This window comes from Zootoca vivipara, chromosome 2, assembly GCF_963506605.1.
Source record: "Zootoca vivipara chromosome 2, rZooViv1.1, whole genome shotgun sequence".
Lineage (NCBI taxonomy): Eukaryota > Metazoa > Chordata > Lepidosauria > Squamata > Lacertidae > Zootoca > Zootoca vivipara.
The window spans coordinates 18,548,380-18,569,359 of record NC_083277.1 but is presented as its reverse complement, the minus strand read 5'-3'; the positions used below and the strand labels follow the sequence as shown (position 1 = coordinate 18,569,359).

At 45.4% G+C, this 20,980-nt stretch overlaps 1 protein-coding gene across 1 annotated transcript in view; it reads left to right on the top strand.

Annotated features, from left to right (window-relative positions):
• LOC118080910 (gamma-aminobutyric acid type B receptor subunit 1) overlaps window positions 1-20,980 on the top strand; it is a gene marked incomplete at its 3' end in the record, with an annotated part of 45,148 nt that overhangs the window by 13,472 nt on the left and 10,696 nt on the right. The window contains 9 exon segments of the mRNA XM_060271233.1: window positions 5,312-5,377; window positions 6,645-6,836; window positions 8,198-8,440; window positions 9,207-9,270; window positions 9,577-9,654; window positions 12,976-13,126; window positions 13,619-13,751; window positions 16,237-16,353; window positions 18,471-18,578. Coding sequence (XP_060127216.1) covers window positions 5,312-5,377; window positions 6,645-6,836; window positions 8,198-8,440; window positions 9,207-9,270; window positions 9,577-9,654; window positions 12,976-13,126; window positions 13,619-13,751; window positions 16,237-16,353; window positions 18,471-18,578 — 1,152 coding nt within the window.

The window sequence follows — 20,980 nt, the reverse complement described above, 5'->3', positions numbered from 1 at the left end:
CTCGCAGGCAAGTGTTTCCCAATTGTTGGTGTTTATACTACATTTTTTTTAAAAAATGCCTTGAGACAGTCTTTAAACCTCTTTCGTTGACCACCAAAATTACGCTTTCCATTTTTAAGTTCAGAATAGAGAAGTTGCTTTGGAAGACGATCATCAGGCATCTGGCACAACATGACCAGTCCAATGAAGCTGATGTTGAAGAATCATTGCTTTGTCACTGGTGATCTTTGCTTCTTCCAGTACACTGGTATTAGTTCGCCTGTCTTCCCAAGTGATGTGTAAAATCAGGGTGATAGTGCTGCTGTTGAGACCCACTTGGATCAGGCCGTGTCCTGCAGGTGGGTCTTGACCTACCAGTTGAAGACGGGCCCTCTAGAGAAATGAGTCATGCTGTATCCCTGCCTGCACTTAGCATCTCAGTAGTACCTCCTGGACAGCCATCTTTCTTATTAGCTGTTAGAACGAGAGTTAATTGACTGAAACTTTGAGAATGCCCTTGCTGGTAGCAGTGTGTTAAATTACCCCAAGTGACTGTGTGTATGTGGGGGGAGGTGATCTGGGTGAAAGGGAGGTTGTCAAAACTTTCTTGCTTCCTCGCCCAACCCCCATTACTTGACCAACTACCAATGATGCTTTTTTACAGTTAGGGTTGCGTCCAATCCTAGTCCCATTCAGGGCAGATGCTTTGAAATTAATAGATAGGACTAACGTAGGTCCATGCATTTCAGTAGGTCTACCCGGAGTAAAACTTAGTTGGATGCAACCCTTAGATTTTGAAAAACCTATTCAGAGATTTTTGGGATATATATATATGAAGACAGGGGTGCCTGACGTGCTCTGGTCCATGGGGTCACGAAGAGTCGGGCACGACTAAACGACTAAACAACAACATATATATATATATATATATATATATATATATATATATATATATATTCAGTTTATAAAAATTTAACAATGCATAACACTTATACATTTGTAATCTAATATCAAAGAGGAGAAAAGGATAGAAAGGGGGAGAGATAAAGGAACAATGAGTTGAATCATCCAACATTTTTTAGATTGACAACATTTCTTAGATACATTCATTAACATTATCTGAGTGGCAGTTTTCTAATTATAAGAACGTAGAGATTCCAATGAGCCTGGATCAGGGATGACTATTAAATGATTCCTTTATTCGTACAGTCGTGCCTTGGTTTTCGAACAGAATGTGTTCCAGAAGTCCGTTTGACTTCCAAAACGTTCGGAAACCAAGGTGTGGCTTCTGATTGGCTGCAGCCAATTGGAAGCCACACCGGATGTTTGGCTTCCGAGGCAAAAATTGGCAAACCAGAACACCTACTTCCGGGTTTGTGGCTTTTGAGTTGTTCGTGGACTAAGCTGTTCAAAAACCAATGTATGACTGTACTGTATATGCGAGTTAACTAGCAGCTACCGATATATTATTGAAACATGGATGTCGCATTTGAAATGCATGGCTGCTCTTGTTATTGGAACGCTTTTGGATTAATTTTTGTAGATATTTGTTTACCCTGCACTTTGTCAGGCAAGTAGGACAGGAGTTAAACAGCCACTCTCCTCCCTTGCGATTGCCTTATCTTCCACAAGGTTACCTGTCTAGCTGCCTGCCTGCCTGCCTGCCTGCCTGCCTGCCTGCCTGCCTGCCTGCCTGTCAAGTAGGTGGCCATCCCTACCTGTTGTAGATTCCATATAAGGGCTTACTTTTATCTGTCCTGTGCCTTTCAGCATTCAGCGACATTGGATGTCCACAAGTTTTAGTGTTAGGGGACAGAGGGGGAAAACCTCCTGTCCACTTTCTCCACCCTAAGCACCTCTGAAGGCTGTTTCCTTTGTGGAAAGGCAGAGTGTTGTTGTTGTTGTTGTTGTTTAGTCGTTCAGTCGTTTGCGGCGTTCGGAAGCCAAAACATTCGGCTCACAAGGCGTTTGACTTCCGAGGTATGTTGTTGTTTAGTCGTTTAGTCGTGTCCGACTCTTCGTGACCCCATGGACCAGAGCACGCCAGGCACTCCTGTCTTCCACTGCCTCCCGCAGTTTGGTCAAACTCATGTTCGTAGCCTCGAGAACACTGTCCAACCATCTTGTCCTCTGCCGTCCCCTTCTCCTAGTGCCTTCAATCTTTCCCAACATCAGGGTCTTTTCCAGGGAGTCTTCTCTTCTCATGAGGTAGCCAAAGTATTGGACCCTCAGCTTCACGATCTGTCCTTCCAGTGAGCACTCAGGGCTGATTTCCTTCAGAATGGATAGGTTTGATCTTCTTGCAGTCCATGGGACTCTCAAGAGTCTCCTCCAGCACCATAATTCAAAAGCATCAATTCTGATGCTTTTGATATGCTTTTTGATATGCACTTTTTGATATGCAGTACAATTCAGAGTGTACTGCATATCAAAAAGTGACTCTATATAATCTATGAGATGGGCTTACATGCCCCCTCATGCTCCAAGCCAAGCACGATTGGTAGGTGCTTCTGGCACACACACACACACACATGCTGGTGGAGGCTGGGGGGGGGAGGCAGGGTGAGGAAGAAAGAAGCCACCCCTGAAATTCAGTGCCTTTCTCGTTCTGGCGGCAGCTGCCATCCCCTGAGCCGACAGATGGACAGACAGCGCCACCCACAAGCCTCCTGACAGCTTCTGCTCAGGGGAGAACTGTTGCCACCAGAATGAACGAGCCAGATCCTGCCGCAGCCCTGTTGGGTTGGGTTTTCTCCTTTTAAAAAAAAGAACAAGCAGGCGACACTTGCAAGAAGCACCCAGCAGGAGCAACTGGAATATAGCTGCTTCCTTCCTTTCCATGTCAGCGAGTGGCTGCATTTAACACTGCAGAAGAAAACAAGAGCGCTTTTTCTCTCTCTCTCTATATATATATATATTGGAGGGAGGTCTGTTTGATTGGTGCAGAACTTATGTCCTGCCTACCGCAAAGACTGCTCCCTCTGCTCTCCCCGCTGGTTGGGACCCTATGGGGCCAGAGTGCCTTATAGGCAACGTGACCCCTTTCCCCTCACCCCAGAAACAACAGGGTCTTTTTTTGCATCGCGACTTCAGATCGCCAGGCTCCTCGGGAGGGTCTATTAAACATTAATGAAAACTGCATTTCGGATTCGTCGGCGCTCGCGCTGCAGGAGCAAGAGGCAGGAACCCCAAGCAAGAGGCAGCGTGCCTTTCTCGTCAAATGCCTTGGCTCCTTCCAATATGCGGAATTCGCAGCCAGATTGGTCCAACCGCCCCGTGTGCCAGCCTGATGAGCAACAGCAAGTTCAGGGCGCACAAAAGAAAGCCCTCCTTTGCACAATGTACAATCAGCGGAGGAATTCAGGACTGCAATTAGATGGTGACGCCAGTAGCTTTGATGGGGTTTTTTTGTGGGGGGGGGAATGTAACTCGGATTGCTCATAAATAGCACTCCCATAATTAGAGATAGTAGCGTACCTCTGAGCAGTGGTTGCCTGCTGGGACAAACAAGGGAGAACAACTATCACTTTAATGCTCTGCTTCAGAGAGGCAGCTTGTTGGAAGCATAATGCTAAGCTAGGAAACTATAAGCAGGGAGAGCTCAGGTCTTGCTTGTGGGATTCTCAGAGGCATCTGGTTGGCCACTGTGAGAACAGGCTGCCATACTCTCCAACATTTCACCGATGAAAATAGGGGTGTCCTATTATTATTATTATTACTACTACTACTACTAGCTGGCCCAGCCACGCATTGCTGTGGCTCAGTCTGTTAAATGGAGACTCGGAGTCCCCTTCAAATTCCCCTCACCTTCAGAGTCCCCCTGTTTTACACGTATTCTGTTTACGCAGGCGCATCCTTGTGACTCCCCCCACCCTGTGCCGACCCATGAGGAATCGCGCCCCCTCCTCCCCCCACCCCCGCCGCTAGAGGGCGCTGGTTTGCAACCTGGTTCTTTTCCCAGCATGCACTTTTGGCTGAATGGTGTGTTCTGGAACAGTAGTTTTGGGGGGGTCTTACGTGGCCCAGGTGTGACATTTGTCTTTGCAAACTTTCTTAGATCTTTCGGACATTCGCATGGGATGTTGTGTCCGAATTTGAAAGCAAGCGGTCAAGCGGTTTCAGAGAAAAGTGGAGACCCACCCACATGCCCTTTTTACATTATATATATAATTATACTCCACCCATCTGACTGGGTTTCCGCAGCCACTCTTGGCAGCTCCCAACATATATAAAAATATAATAAAACATTAAACATTTTAAAACATCCTTCTACAGGACTACCTTCAAATATCTTCTAAAGGTTGTAAAGTTACTTATCTCCTTGGCTGGGGGTGGTTTCACCATACTCTCCAACATTTCTCTGATGAAAATAGAGACTCCCTAAGGAAAAGCGGGACATTCCGGGATCAAATCAGAAATCTAATCAGGGATTGCTTCTGTAAATCCAGGACTTTCCCTGGAAAATAGGGACACTTGGAGGGTCCGGGATGCTGGACAAGATGGGCTTTTGGTCCAGCTGTGTGTGTAAAGCAAACTACATGCTCATATGTTCAATTCATTTAAAAAATGCATGAAAGTTTGAGTTATGCAGGTGAGGAAAATGTGTGCATGAATTCAGCAATGCTTAGTTTATTTTTGGTTGCTGTTTTGGGAATGTTGTTAATTCTATCGTTTTATAGATTATGAATGCTGTAGCACTTTGTAAATCCAATGGTGCGATTTTCGTTGCAATTGCGACATGTGCCTTATTTTTAGTAGTTCTGTTTCATAGGCGGTAATTGTTTCCTTGATAATTTGCAATTGTTCTACTAACGATTTGTTAGTTATTCTATATCAGGGGTGGCCAACTCCCAAGAGACTGTGATCTACTCACAGAGTTAAAAACTGGCAGTGATCTACCCCCTTTTTTGGGTTCAGGTCAAAGTTGTTTAGCTTTTTTTAGGAAGGAGGAAGGTCCATTGGGGGGGCTTCAGGTCAATGTTGTTGAGTTTTTTCAGGGAGGAGGTAAAATGTTGAACTTTTTTTAGGGGAGCCACAGTTGTTCAGCTTCTTTGAGGGGAGCCAATGATCTACCAGCGATCTACCACAGACGTCCAGTGATCTACCGGTAGATCACGATCTACCTGTTGGACATGCCTGTTCTATATGATTTGTGCTGCATTTGTGACGTTCTGTTCTGTTATTGTCATCTGTTGCTTGTAAGCCGCTTTGGGGTTCATTCGAACGAAAACAGGCATAGAAATATAACCAATCAATCTGCTATAAGCAATTGATCACACCTGGCTCTGTGGAAACGCCCTCCGGCCACCTGATCCTACTTTTCCCCTTACAGCGCCAAGATGCCCGCATCATCGTTGGACTCTTTTATGAGACGGAGGCGCGGAAGGTCTTCTGTGAGGTGAGTGTCCAGGGTGGAGGTTCCTCTCTAGGAATACAAGAGGCTGCAGCGAAGGTTCTTCCTTCATTCCCAACTTTACTTAGAGATGTTGGGGATTGAACCTGGGACTCTCGGCAGGCAAAGCAGAAGCTTTACCTACTGAGCTACAGCCCTTTCTCCTAGAATGTGTGATAGGAGGCTTGAGATGAAAGGCAAGCCATGGCATGGCACTGACTGGACCACTCTTCTTATTGGCGAACCTTCATTTCTCCCCTCTTTTTTTTATAATAATAATTTTTATTGATTTTATACACTAATAACAAACAAACACATAGCACATAAAAAAATTTTAACCATTCATTACATTATCCTTTTCAATGTATAGGGACTTCCCTCATTCTCCCCCACTGAGCTACATTGTCCATTGTTTTACATTCAGCAGGTTTGTCTTCTAAAACCATACATTAAAAAAAAATTATCTTACCCTTCTATCCTAAATAAAATTTCTGTTATACTGCCTAAAGCAGGCACCCCCAAACTTCAGCCCTCCAGATGTTTTGGTCTACAATTCCCATCTTCCCCGACCACTAGTCCTGTTAGCTAAGGATCATGGGAGTTGTAGGCCAAAACATCTGGAGGGCCGCAGTTTGGGGATGCATGGCCTAAAGCCTATACAGTGGTGCCTCACTAGACGAATTTAATTCATTCCACGGGTCTTTTCTTATAACGAAAAATTTGTCTAGCAAATCCCATAGGAATGCATTGAATTTTTTTGAATTTTTTTTTGCCCATAGGAAAAAATTCAATGCATTCCTATGGGAAACCGCGATTCGCTAGACGAATTTTTCATAAAACGAATTCATCTAGCGAGGCAACCTCCGCTAGAAAAAACCTTTCGTTAAGCGGAAATTTCGTTAAGCAGGGCATTCGTTAAGCGAGGCACCACTGTACTCTGCTTCCTTAAAGGTTAATTATATCTTGCAATATTTCTTTAAATAGTCTCTAAATTTCTTCCAATCTTCTTCAACCTTCTCCTCCTTCTGGTCGCGGATCCTTCTGGTCATCTTGGCGAGTTCCATATAGTCCATCATCTTTATCTGCCAGTCATTGATTGTGGGCATTCCTTGAGATTTCCAAAATTTAGCTATCAGTAGTCTAGCTGCAGTTGTGGCATACAGAAAGAATGTACAATCTTTTGGGGGGGATCTCATCTCCAACTATTTCAAGCAAAAAGGCCTCTGGTTTTTTTTAAAACTTCATTTCTCCTCTCTTGTGGCACTGGGGACAGGTCTACAAGGAGCGCTTGTTTGGGAAGAAGTACGTCTGGTTCCTGATTGGCTGGTACGCCGACAACTGGTTCCGCATCAAGGATGCGAATATTAACTGCACGGAGGAGGAGATGAGGGAGGCCGTGGAGGGCCACATCACCACCGAGATCGTCATGTTGAACCCAGAGAACACACGAAGCATCTCCAACATGGTGAGGGAGAGTCTCAGAGGGCGGGGGGGGGGGAGGTTGGGAGGTGGTAAATGTCAAATGTTGGGGTTTTTAAGCTTGCCTGGAGCATACCTGCCAAGTTCCTGGGGGAGAAATAAGGGATTGGACCTGAAGTAGCAGACCAGAAGTAGCGCTGCTGCCATTTTGGAACTGGGCGGAGCATGCTCAGAAGCGACTTTTGATGCTGCTTTGCCCAGTTCCAAAATGACCTCCGCACCAGAAGTCACACTGCAGCCATTTTGGAACTGGGCAGAGCTGCATCAAAAGTCGCTTCTGAGCATGCTCCGCCCAGTTCCAAAATGGCCACCGCGCCAGAATAAACCGGGGGGAAACAAAAAAATCCGTTTTTTCAGCTGGGAACAGCTAGAAAAACGGGGGTTTCCCGGGGAATACAGGAGACTTGGCAGCTATGCCTGGAAGTCACGCTCCGACGTTTGGAAGCCCTCGCCATAGAGACTGACTGATTTGTTGCCAGCAAAGGAAACACACTCTGCATGTGTTCTAAGGTGATGTTGTCAAATGCCCGAAGCCTAACTTGTTGTTGAGAGCTGGCTCCGAGGCGAAAGTCTGGAGAGGTCTGGTTTAAAGCGGGGAGGTGATTTAAAAAACAGAAACCAGGCGTTTGCTCAAGTTGCAGGTAATGGACAACGGTGAAAGCAATATACACTGTCAAAGGGAGCAAGAAACTTTTGTAATATTCCAAATAAACAAAAGCCAAATTTAAAAAACCCGCTTCCCCCCTTTTTAAAGCAAGATTTCATCTTAATGCACTTCTGTCTGTTAAAAAGAGTTGATTCATGTGACAGTTAATACCAGATCTTTGAGAAGCCATTGGTTTTTCTACTAGGTAGGGTTAACTTATGTATTTTATAGAGTCAATGTGGGGTGGAAGGACTGGGTTGCCTGGAAAAACAAGACTTGCCTCAACTTTAAGGCTTACAGAGAGAACACATTATCCATCCAACCTTAACCATAATTTATATGTCTGGGGATCAGAATTTATATATTCTGGCGGTTCCCTCGTTGCGAGAAGCCAAGTTGCAGGGAACCAGACAGAGGGCCTTCTCGGTAGTGGCACCCGCCCTGTGGAACGCCCTCCCAGGAGATGTCAAGGCAATAAGTAACTATTTTACTTTTAGAAGACAACTGAAGGCGACCCTGTTTAGGGAAGTTTTTAATGTTTGATGCTGTACTGTTTTTAATATTCGGTTGGAAGCCGCCCAGAGTGGCTGGAGAAACCGTGCCAGATGGGCGGGGTATAAATAATAAATTATTATTATTATTATTATTATTATTATTATTATTATTATTATTATATTATCATTTTCTTTTGTCCCCTACAGACATCACAGGAGTTCATTGAGAAGCTGACGAAGCGGGTGGAAAAATCCCCAGAGGAGACGGGAGGCTTCCAGGAAGCTCCGCTGGCCTATGATGCCGTCTGGGCCCTGGCACTAGCACTCAACAAGACCTCCACGGAGCTGGTGAAGAAGGGGCTGCGGCTGGAAGACTTCAATTATAACAACAGGACTATCACAGATGAGATCTACCGAGCCCTCAACTCTTCAGCCTTTGAGGGAGTCTCTGTGAGTGGCTCTTGAACCTGATCTCCTTGGGGCAGAATGTGGATGTTTGGGATTTAGAAACGCCCACATACGGTATCTGTCTGTCTGTCTGTCTGTCTGTCTGTCTGTCTGTCTGTCTGTCTGTCTGTCTGTCTTTGTATGCCACCCTGAAACTTGGGAGACCCTGTATTAATATGCACAGTGCTTTTTTTCTTTAAAAAAATGTTTAGGGGTACTCTCATTTTGACTCAAGAAACTCACCATTTTATAGTTCAAATCAGGGGAAATAAATACAGTAAGTGGACAAAAGTACAAAGATTCACAAAGTGTTTAGGGGTATGCGTACCCCTGTGTCCCCCCCCACCGGAAAAAAGCACTGGAAATAATAATAATAATAATAATGTTTCTATCCCGCCCTCCCCGGCCAGGACCGGGCTCAGGGCGGCTAACAGCAGAGTATATAATACATAGAATCATAGAATCATAGAATTGTAGATTTCGAAGGGACCCTGAGGATCAACTAGTCCAACCCCCTGCAATGCAGGAATACGCAACTGTCCCATACAAGGATTGAACCTGAAACCATGACATTATCAGCATCTTGCTCTAACCAACTGAGCTAAACACATAAAATCAAACAATCAATTAAAATACATCTTAAGATCAGGTTAAGATCAGCATAAAAACAGATGGCAACCCACAGATTATAACTATAGGAGTTGGGAACATTAAGTGCTCGTCAGGCCCAACTATTGAATATGCAACTCCCTTTCCCCTTTCTCCCCAGGGACATGTGGTCTTTGATGCCAGCGGCTCTCGGATGGCCTGGACCCTCATCGAACAGCTTCAGGGTGAGCAAGAATCATTGTCATTGTGCTGGGTATGTTGGAAGCGTTGGTTTCTCTTCTGACACATACCTGCAAGGCAGCTGTTCTCAGTGGCACACGATAGTTTGGGCAGACCCCATATGCCACATGCAGTACTGCCTCCTGACCAATCCCAGCCTCCCATTATTCATTGCCTTATTATCCGCATGAAATTAAGTCGAGAGCCGCAGGCCCGCCCCCTGCACTGCTAGGGGTTTGTTCCACTCTCCTACCCGGCATCAATGCTTCACCTCCCTACTGTATGTATGTAATGCCTCCTTCTGCCAACAGATGGCATCTATAAGAAGATTGGGTATTACGACAGCACCAAGGATAATCTCTCCTGGTACAACAATGAAAAATGGATTGGTAAGAGACTGAAGTTTTAGGCATGGCAACCAGTGGTGTGACTCTTACAGGACCCAAAATAAAAATAAGGAGTGATATAATGCATGTTGTTGTTGTTTAGTCGTCTTAGTCGTGTTCGACTCTCCGTGACGCCATGAACCAGAGCATGCCTTGGAAACTCACACTTTCTTCTCAAAGCTTCTCCTTTTTTATGTCCATGGAGTTTTCTTGGCAAAATACTGGAGTGGATTGCCAGTTCCTTCTCCATTTAGTCTAAACTCTCGGCTATGACCTGTCTGTCTTGGGTCATAGCTCATAGCTTCTTGGAGTTATTCAAGCCCCTTCGCCATGACAAGGCATGAAGGGGATATAATGCATACAAAATAGTTAATACAATACTTTCAATTTCCTTCTTGCGTTAATTTTATTTGTAAACTAGCTGGCCAGGCCACGCGTTGCTGTGGCTCATCCCTGTGATTCCCCTACCCTGTCCCGATCCATGACCTATCCCGTCCCCTCCTGCCCCCAACCCACACCCAGGCGAGTCCCCACCTCCATTTGGCCTAGTCTGTAAAGGCGTGCCTCCATTCGGCCTAGTAGCTGCAGTACCAGTGTAGCCTCCGATAGAGGGCCAAGGTTTTCTAGCTGTAGTACCAGTGTAGCAGCCGCTAGAGGGCACTGTGTTGCAATCTCTTCTGCCTTCTATTTCCCAGCTTCCCCGGCCCTCTGAGTTCAGGGTTTCAAACCAGTGGGTTTTACCTGGTTTTCGTGGCACAGGTGTGAGATGTGGGCAATCTAAGCACATGGAAACACTTGGATATCCCCATGTGATGCTGTGGCCAAATTTGAATGCGATCGGGCAAGCGGTTTCGGAGAACGTCACGGCCTAACAAACATGGACTTATATATATATAGATATGTGTGGCTATTCACAAAAGCGAATGAAAAATTAGAGAGAGAGAGTGTGTGTGAAATTTAGAAGACATCTGAAGGCAGCCCTGTTTAGGCAAACTTTTTTTTTTTTTAATTTTTTTTTTTTTTTAAAAATAAACTTTATTAATAATAATTATTTACACATATAACATTAACATAGAGAAAAAGAAATTAGGAAAAAAGAAAAAGACAAAACTTAACAAAAACAATAACTTAAACAGAACAATATTATAATATATAATAATATTATAATATCTCTAAATCATAATTATAACATAACAAAAATAGAAAAACTGACATAAAAAAAAAAAAAAACCCTAATCGTCAAACAGAACATAAAAACTTATAATAGGACCAGATAAGGATAGACAAATCATTCTTTCCGAGGGTCATCCATACTTGGCCCCTTATTTTCCCAAATTTTAATCTAAATCATTTTGACCATTAGTGTTAAAAAGCTAACCGCTAACTGCCCTCCCCCTGCCCTCTCCCCCTGATGACTTCCAGTCATTCCTATATGTTGATTATCTTTCTTTCTTCTGATGCATACTCAATTTGATTTTTTTTTCCTTCTCTCTGATTTCCTTACCTTTCCTACCTCTGCCACAAGATTCGCTTATTCGACCTTATTTTTCATATAAAGTTCGAAGGATTCCCAATTCTTGCCCGCTTTTTCTCTACCCAATCCTTTTGAAATCCCATTTTTAATAGCCAAATTCTTATATCCCACTACTTTCAGTAACCAATCCTTTATGTTTGGAATTTTATCACTTTTCCAGTTTTGTGCGATTAGGACTCTGGCGGCTATGGTGCTATACATTACCACGCATCTGTTTTCAGCCTTGATTTCGTCACTTAACATACTCAAAAGAAATATTTCCGGATCTTTCTTGAATGATGTTTTGGTTATCTTTTTTAACTCCTTATATATTTCATCCCAAAAATTTCTTATTTTTTTACACCACCACCAGACATGTATAAATGTTCCAGTTTCTTCCTTGCACCTCCAGCAGGACTTATCATTTCCCTTGTATATCTTTGCCAAGCGTACCGGGGTTAGATACCACCTAAATTGCATTTTATAGATATTTTCTTTTAAATCATAACTAGTTATCATTTTGATATCCCTTGTCCATAATTTTTCCCAGTTTTCATACATTATTGGTTTACTCACATCTTGTGCCCATTTAACCATTACATCTTTCGTTAATTCATCTTTGGTTTCCCATTCCAAAATCAATTCATACAAATTTTTTATAAATTTATTTCCCCCTTCCAATATTATTTTACCAAATTTAGACATCTCTTTTTCGAAGCCAATTATCTTATCTTTTTTAAATCTTTCATTAATTTCAAAATATTGTAACCACACATTACAATATTTTCTAATTTCATTATAATCTTTTAATTTTAAATTCCCATCTACCTTTTCTAATAATTCATTATATGTTGGCCAATTATTTTCCATATTTATTTTTTTAACTGATATTATTTCTTTAGGTGATATCCACCACGGTGTCTTCGGCTCCAATATCCCCCTGTATTTTATCCATGTTCTGTATGTTTAGGCAAACTTTTAATGTTTAATAGATTATTGCATTTTAGTGTTCTGTTGGAAGCCGCCCACAGTGGCTGGGGAAACTCAGCCAGATGGGCGGGGTATAAATAATAAATTATTATTATTATTATTTACTGCATTTAAATCCCATCTTTCCTTCTAGTAGCTAAAGGTGCCATACATGGTTCTCTTACTACTCATACACACAGAGATAGATAGATAGATAGATGATAGATAGATAGATAGATAGATAGATAGATAGATAGATAGATAGATAGAGACATAGAGATAGATATAATTAAAAACTAGGGTTGCCAGACTCAATAGTGGACAGAACTTCTGTGCCTTTAATTGCCCTGCTCTCTTTTGAGTCTGGAAACCTTAAAGAGAAACCAGCAGACCCTTTGCTTGGAAATTAAACAAAGGGTCTGCTGGTTTCTCTTTAAGGTTTCCAGACTCGAAAGAGAGCAGGGCAATGAAAGGCACAGAAGTCCTGTCCACTATTGAGTCTGGCAACCCTATTAAAAACAAGTCAAGTCCCAGTGTCTGCTGAGACCAAGCTGCTGTAAAGCACCTTGGGAAATACATGGAACTGGGTTGAGTCAGGAGGCCACGGTGATTCTGCAGCCTGTGCACTTGTTGAGCCATTCGGGGCAGTTGCCACACAGCCACAGCCATGCACACGACGGCCTTATTGTTGTCAAATTGACTGGTGCCAACTTGCCCTCTGTCTTCCAGGGTCACAGAAAGGGGCAAGCAAAACCATTCATGGGAAAAAAGAACATAGTCTTCCTAGATGCTAATGGTGCCTGAGTTTCTCTGTTCTTCTCCCCCCCCCCCATAACCTACAGGCGGTGTCCCGCCAGCTGACTACACAAAGGTCATCATCACTTTCCGGTACCTCTCCCAGAAGCTCTTCATTTCTGTCTCGGTGCTCTCCAGCGTGGGTATCCTGTTGGCCATCATCTGCTTGGCCTTCAACATCTACAACGGGCACGTCAGGTGGGTAAACCTCAACCCACTTAGTCACCCACTCCCCTGCTGGTAGAGCTATGGAATAGCAGCTCAGGGAGTCATCTGCACCTGAGAAACTTGTGCAGCTGCTCCGTTCAGTTTTTAGTTGGATTTTGTAAAGTCTGGACCTGGGGAGGAAGGGCATTAACAGAAGCCGAGCAGGGAAAACATAGGAGGAGTATGTTATGATCGTGATGTGCAGATGCCTTATAAAAAGTGAGCCAATAACAAGCGAGGGTAGGTGCCCAGTGCGGATGCAGATCCATACATTTTCCGAGAAGACTTGGCATCTGTCTTGTCCCCCTATGCAAGACTCTGCGTTAGACACCATTTATCCGACACCACCATGGCTCTTGAGGATGCAAAGCCTGGACAGCGTACCTTTAGTCTGTTGCTCCCCATAATGTGGGCGCCCGGGTTTAGATCCTTTCCGATGCAAACCCCCGCTTTGGGTCTCTCACGCCTTCCGTTCCTTCACAGATACATCCAGAACTCGCAGCCGTACCTCAACAACATGACAGCTGTGGGTTGCGCACTGGCGCAAGCGTCTGTCTTCCCCCTCGGGCTGGATGGCCTCCACATCAGCAAGGGCCTCTTCCCCTTCGTTTGCCAGGTACATGTTGGACTCTCTAGAGCAGGGGTGGCCAACTCCAGAGACACTGCAATCTACTTTCAATTTTAAAATCTGGCAATGATCTACCCCTGCTTTTGGGGGGGTTCAGCTCAAAGTTGTTGAGCTTTTTTAGTGAGGGGGAAAGCACACTATTGGGGGAAGGAACAGAGGCAGCCACTAACCTTCCGATCGCTGACAACATAAAAGCCTCCATTTCAAAGCTCAGACTTCCCCTCAGACTTCCCTTCTGCAACAATAGAGGCCAGTGCAGGGAGGGGGCCAGGGCTGGAAGGGGACCGGCGATTGACCGCGATCGACCAAAGCCTCACAGGGATCGACCGGTAGATCACGATCGATGTGTTGGACATCCCTGCTCTAGAGGTCTGGGGCATCTGTTGGACATAGATAGACCTACCAGTTAGATCACGCGAGAAGCGAGAGCTCCCTGTGGAAATTGATGGACGAAATCCAAGATTTTGACGTAGCAACACTCAGGCACCAATGTGCCTCCCCACACTACCGAAAAAAGAGAGCAAAAGGTAGCAGTCAGTGGAGGATTTGATGCGCTTTCTAGCTAGGAATTTGTCGAAAAATTGATTCCTTTTTTAATGTAAACAAACGTTTATAAGCATATACATGCAACTCGATGGAGTGCGAGGTTTCTGCATGTACTAGATTTGAGCTGGGAGAGTGGCCTGAGAAGGCAGTGTAAGAGGATTAACCTTTGCTGCAACCTCCAGGGAACCGTTTTGGGTTGCGAAACCAAACTAGCCTCAACCCTGCCCCTGAACAACATTGCAAGGCTGCTGTAAGATACGCTCTTTCTCTTCTTTTGCCACACCCATTCAGTTAGAAGCATGGGAATATTATGTAGCGGAGCAGACAATCTTAATTGACAATTGGAGCTTAATGGGGAAAAGTAGCTGGCAGTCTTGACGCTTCCATTAGAGAATTGTAAGTGATGGCCTCCTACTTGGATGGCTTTGAAAAAGGATTAGGCAAATTCATGGAGGACAAAGCAATCACTGGCTACTAGCCACAATGGCTATGTTCTACCTCTGCTTTCATAGAATCATAGCTGGAAGTCTTCTTCTTTGGTGATCACTTGGAGCCAAGTAAGATTGTCTTCCATAAACACGGTTTTAACAATGAGTCCGCAAGTGTCTGTGGAGGCCAATTCTGGATCCACACGTCCTTCCACTGTGGGGACAATGGTTTCCGAGTGGGAGTTGATCACAGTGTGGATTTGCCAAGCATGTCTTCCTCTTAGCACGTTTCTCCCTTGCGTCCTGAGATTGAGTGTCTTCAAAGCCCATGACACCTTTGGTAAAGGCTGTTCTCCAATTGGAGCGCTCGCAGGCCAGTGTTTCCCAGTTGTCGGTGTTTATACTACATTTTTTAAGATTTGCCTTGAGACAGTCTTTGAACCTCTTTTGTTGACCACCAGCATTACACTTTCCATTTTTAAGTCCAGGATAGAGTAGTTGCTTTGGAAGACGATCATCAGGCATCCGCACAACATGACCAGTCCAACAAAGTTGATGTTGAAGAATCATTGCTTCAACACTGGTGATCTTTGCTTCTTCCAGTGCACTGGTATTTGTTCACCTGTCTTCCCAAATTCTGTGTAAAAAATTCCGGAAACACCGTTGGTGGAATCTTTCGAGGAGTTGGAAGTGTCCCCAAGGGTCACTGCAGTGCAGGAATCTCAACTAAAGCACCCATGACTGAGGGCCACCCAACCTTGGCTTGAAAACCTCCAAAACCTCTATCTAAGGCAGCATGCTTCCAAATACAACTCCCATCACCTACGGCACTTGGTCATGCTGGGAGCTGCTGGGAGTTGGAGTCCAATGCATGCTCCCCAGACCTGAGGTGGAGAAAGAAGCAGGAGGATGACAGAGGAAACATGGGAGGGGAATCAAAATGGCAGGGAACGAGACTGGAATAGATGGTGTGTAACAGCAGCACAACCCAGCCAGCTTTGCTAAATTCACATGGAACTTGGGGTGGGGGGTGGGATTGAGAATTTAAAATACGGCAGAGGTTTTCCTTCCCCAAAATGGTGCCCACAACTCCCGTCCACCTCTGGCAGCACAGCTGGGTGAGACTGCTGGCAGTTCTGGTCCAAAACCTCTGGGAGGCATCAGATCAGGGAAGGCTGGCAGAAGTGGTGAGATGGGAGATTTGGACTCTTCCAGCCATTTCCCTCCTAACAGGTGATGCTGCTGGTATCATAATATTATACAGAGACAATAAGCTGGGGTAAAACAGGGGTTTTCTTGGGGGGAGACACAGAGAGAGAGCCCCCCACCCACCGAAGCTGCATTTTAAAGCCCTCTCCCCTCTAGACTGGCACTCTAGACTTGTCTCTGTGCTGCATCTTTGTGGGAAGGTCTGGCAGTTCTTGGGGATGCTGGGCAAAATGTGGCAAGTGCTCTTAACCATGCTCTTGTGTTGCTGTTGTGGGATGTGCAATCCACAGGCTCGTCTTTGGCTCCTGGGCTTGGGCTTCAGCTTGGGCTACGGCAGCATGTTCACCAAGATCTGGTGGGTGCATACTGTTTTCACCAAGAAGGAAGAGAAGAAAGAACGGCGGAAGGTGAGGCGCTTTGACCTGCTTTACCATGCTGTCGGAGACAAACTGCCTAGCAAGGATGAGGGAGCCTGTGCGGCCCCCTCAAGCGTGGCTGGACTACAACTCCCATCATCCATGACCCTTGGTCATGTCGGCTGAGGGCTGATGGGAGTTGGAGCCCAACTCAGGTTCCCCATTCTAGTCATGTAGCTTTCAGAGGTGTAGCCATGTTAAGTCTGTGCTATGGCAAAACCCAGCAAACAGTCTTTTTTTAAGCACATAAAAGGTTCACAATTTGTTTGTGGCATAAGCTTCTGTGGATTGGGGGGGGGTTGTTTTTGTTTTAACTTTCAATGCTTTTATCCTGCATTTTTATTTTGTGAACCACCCTGAGATCTCTGGATAAAGGGTGGTATATAAATTTAATTGATGATGATGATGATGAAGTGGGCTCTAGTCCGTGGATGTTTCTGCTGTAATAAGATTTGCTGGCCGCAAGACGCTTTGAGGTTTTCGGTTGCAGGTAGCACTGCTGTGCAGTAGTGAGAGAGCTCGGCTGTTTGGCACTGAGAAGGCCTCTCTTTGAAACGCCATTATTTATAAAAAACAGTTGTGACTGGCTTGATGGTGTGTGAAGATACCGTGGGGGCATTGGGCTCAGGGGCGTCAGAAGCTGCTCCGGCACCCTGATCCGCAGCGCACATGCACGGCGTCGCACATAGCACACATGCACAGCGTCACTACATACACTAGCACCGTGACCCTCTGCTGGAGCAGCGCCACCGGCAAACCACGAACAAGCCGCGGAGCAAGGTTTTTTACCGGGCAGCTTGGGAGGTGCCATTGCCCTGCCGCTCGGTAAAAAGCCTCGCTGCACAGCTTGCTCGCTCACCTGCTCGGCGCGCGCAGAGGCGAGGGGCGGGCATGGGAGGGGCGCGCCGAGTGTCACCCCCCCTCCAGGGTCGCACCCAGGGGGGCCCACCCCTATTGCCCCCCTTGCTACACCCCTGATTGGGCTAGAACTATGCATGCACAATACATGTCAATCGCACAGCTTCCTCCAAAGAATCCTGGGAACTGTTGTTTCTTAAGGCTGCCGGGGGTCGCAGCTATGTGAGAGGCAAACTACAGTTCCCAGAGTTTTGGCAGTTTTGGGTGGGGGCTTTGGGGGTGATCACAAGACCCATTTCAGAGGAAACCTATCTGAAATCAACACCACCGCTCCCTTGTTTGGTCTCAGAATTGCTAGTGCAGATTATAGTTGCCTACTTCATATCTGGCAGGTGTGTCTCTAGGTTAAAAGCTCTTGGGTGGAGCGGTTCATACAATATAGCGAATCTCAGGTGTGCCATAGAGGGCAACCTCTGTGCTTGGATGTTTTTCGCGTGTTCTGGAACGCCCCTTTCAGCAGACTCCCCGTCCTTTGAGCACTCATCCTGATTAGTTTGCTGGGAGATTAGGTGACATTGGCCGTCGACTGAGCATTCATTCTGAATCGTGTTCAGGGAGGGCAGATGGCATTGCATCAAAGCAAGCATTATCCCACATTTCCCACTCATTTTCCCACCGCTTTCCTTCTCAAAAAAAACCCCCTGCCCAACCCTGAATGGCGACTTAAATTGACAAAAAATGCGCAGCTTGCAGATTTAACATAGAGAATAAGAGAATGAGAAGAACATACGATTCGAGAAGATTGGAAAACGTTTATTGAATATACTACGGGGGGGAAACTGTGTACACTTGGAAACGTCGGCAGCATTAAGATAAATTCAACAGTGTAAATAAGTTTTGATGGATGTAATAATGGAATACTGAACGGTTTAGTTTTTGTAAAATATGCAGGGATTTATGATATGTAAAATGAGCCGTGGAAAGAGAAGGAGGGAAGTCCTTGATATTTTAAGGATGTTTAAATGAGTATTTTAATTTGTAAAACAGAACATTTAATTAAAAATTATGTACCAAAAAAACGCCCAACCCTTTGGGGAAGTGGGTTTGTTGCACAAGGTCTCCCAGGCAGCTATAACTGCACAACCTGAGCCAGCCACAGTGGGACTGAATCCCACCCCCCAAATAACAACAGTCTGGAAGTGCCCTCAGGCCTCTTGTTTCCTCATTCTGCCTTTCCTCTTTTCTTCCAGACTCTGGAGCCCTGGAAACTCTATGCCACGGTTGGGCTGCTTGTCGGGCTCGACTTCGTCATCTTGGCCATCTGGCAAATTGTCAACCCACTGAAACGCACAACAGAGGTAATGCCCTTGCATTTGGCACTGATTCTGGGAGGCTTAAAAGACCTTGCAGGGCGATTGAACCCAAGTCGCATCCACAAATACACAAGGTGCTCCATGCCCAGTGCTTCAGAAAACATCTGAAGGCAGCGCTGTTTAGGGAAGTTTTTAATGTGTGAGATTTTAGTGTATTTTAATCTTTGTTGAAAGCCACCCAGAGTGGCTGGGGGAACCCAGCTGGATGGGCGTGGTACAAATAATAAATTATTATTATTATTATTATTATTATTATTATTATTATTATTATTATTATTGGTGACAGAACCAAACTAGGAAATCAGTTTTCCGCACAAGGCCTTAATTACTACTATTTATTTGATTTGTATACCCCGTTTTATTAAAAGATTCCAGAGCATTAAGAATGCATTTTGCGGAGCACAACAATAAAAACATAATAAAAGGCATAATAACAGACAGCGTAGTAATAAAATAACCATAACAGTCCACCCCACCCCACAGCTTTAACAGGCCATAGATTATTTAATGCCCAAGAGGAATGTTTTCGCCTGGTGCCTAAAGATATGTAATGATAGCACCAGGCAAGCCTCTCTGGGGAGAGCATTCCACAGATGGGGAGCCACCACCAAAAAGGCTGGTTCTTGTGTTGCCGCCCTCCAAACCTCTCGGGGAAGGGGGACATAGAGAAGGGCCTGAGATGACAAGTGCAGGGTGTAGGTCGGTTTGTATGGGGAATCACTGCTAGATGCCCAGGTGACCTCAGTGGCTGCCTTTGGCCTGTTTCAGCTGGAAAGACGACCACAGCCATTTCTGGAAGAGGGCAGCCTGACCCCTGTCGTCCATGCTAAAATCATAGAATCATAGAGTTGGAAAAGACAACAAGGGCCATCCAGTCCAACCCCCTGCCAAGCAGGAAACACCATCAAAGCATTCCTGACATATGGCTGTCAAGCCTCTGCTTAAAGACCTCCAAAGAAGGAGACTCCACCACACTCCTTGGCAGCAAATTCCACTGTCAAACAGCTCTTACTGTCAGGAAGTTCTTCCTAATGTTTAGGTGGAATCTTCTTTCTTGTAGTTTGAATCCATTGCTCCGTGTCCGCTTATCTGGAGCAGCAGAAAACAACCTTTCTCCCTCCTCTATATGACATCCCTTTATATATTTGAACATGGCTATCATATCACGCCTTAATCTTCTCTTCTCCATGCTAAACATGCCCAGCTCCCTAAGCCGTTCCTCATAAGGCATCGTTTCCAGGCCTTTGACCATTTTGGTTGCCCTCCTCTGGACACGTTCCAGCTTGTCAGTATCAGTGAGGTCTGACCAGAGCAGAATACAGTGGTACTATTACTTCCCTTGATCTAGATCTGGCATCCCCAAACTGCGGCCCTCCAGATGTTTTGGCCTACAACTCCCATGTTCCCTAGCTAAGAGGACCAGTGGTCAGGGATGATGGGAATTGTAGTCCAAAACATCTGGAGGGCCGAAATTTGGGGATGCCTGATCTAGATGCTATACTCCTATTGATGCAGCCCAGAATTGCATTGGCTTTTTTAGCTGCTGCATCACACTGTTGACTCATGTCAAGTTTGTGGTCTACCAAGACTCCTAGATCCTTTTCACATGTACTGCTCTCAAGCCAGGTGTCACCCATCCTGTATTTGCGCCTTTCATTTTTTTTGCCCAAGTGTAGTACTTTACATTTCTCCCTGTTAAAATTCATCTTGTTTGCTTTGGCCCAGTTCTCTAATCTGTTAAAGTCATTTTGAATTGTGATCCTGTCCTCTGGGGTATTAGCTACCCCTCCCAATTTGGTGTCATCTGCAAACTTGATCAGGATGCCCTCAAGCCCATCATCCAAGTCGTTTATAAAGATGTCGAATAAGACTGGGCCCAAGGCAGAACCCTGTGGCACCCCACTAGTCACTACTCTCCAGGATTAGGAGGAGCCATTGATGAGCACCCTTTGGATTTGGTCAGTCAGCCAGTTACAAATCCACTGAATGGTAGTGTCACAGTGGCCGGAGTGGGCTACTTCAGAGTAACAACGCTACGCAGCTCTGCATTTTATTCTTTTATTGGTGCTGCGTATTTACAGTGCTGAAGTCATTGCTATTTACACGGAGTGATGTGGTCAGTCGGTTCCAGAACTTCCGAATGGCTTTTGGCGCGTCTTTCTCCAACACAAAAGCTTTGGCAGACCCATCCTCTTTCCCCTCCTCTTTCTGCGTAATTCCGGAGTTGGGGGGATGGGTCTCCCCCCCTTATTCGCCCCTTCCTGTCCCACCTGGGACCCTGGCTCCTCTACCTTGCCTGAGCCTCGGACACGACTTCCTGCTTCCCCATTGGAATCGGAACTCTCTCTGCTTTCCCCTGTGCTCGGGGATGGGCTTGAACTCAGGAG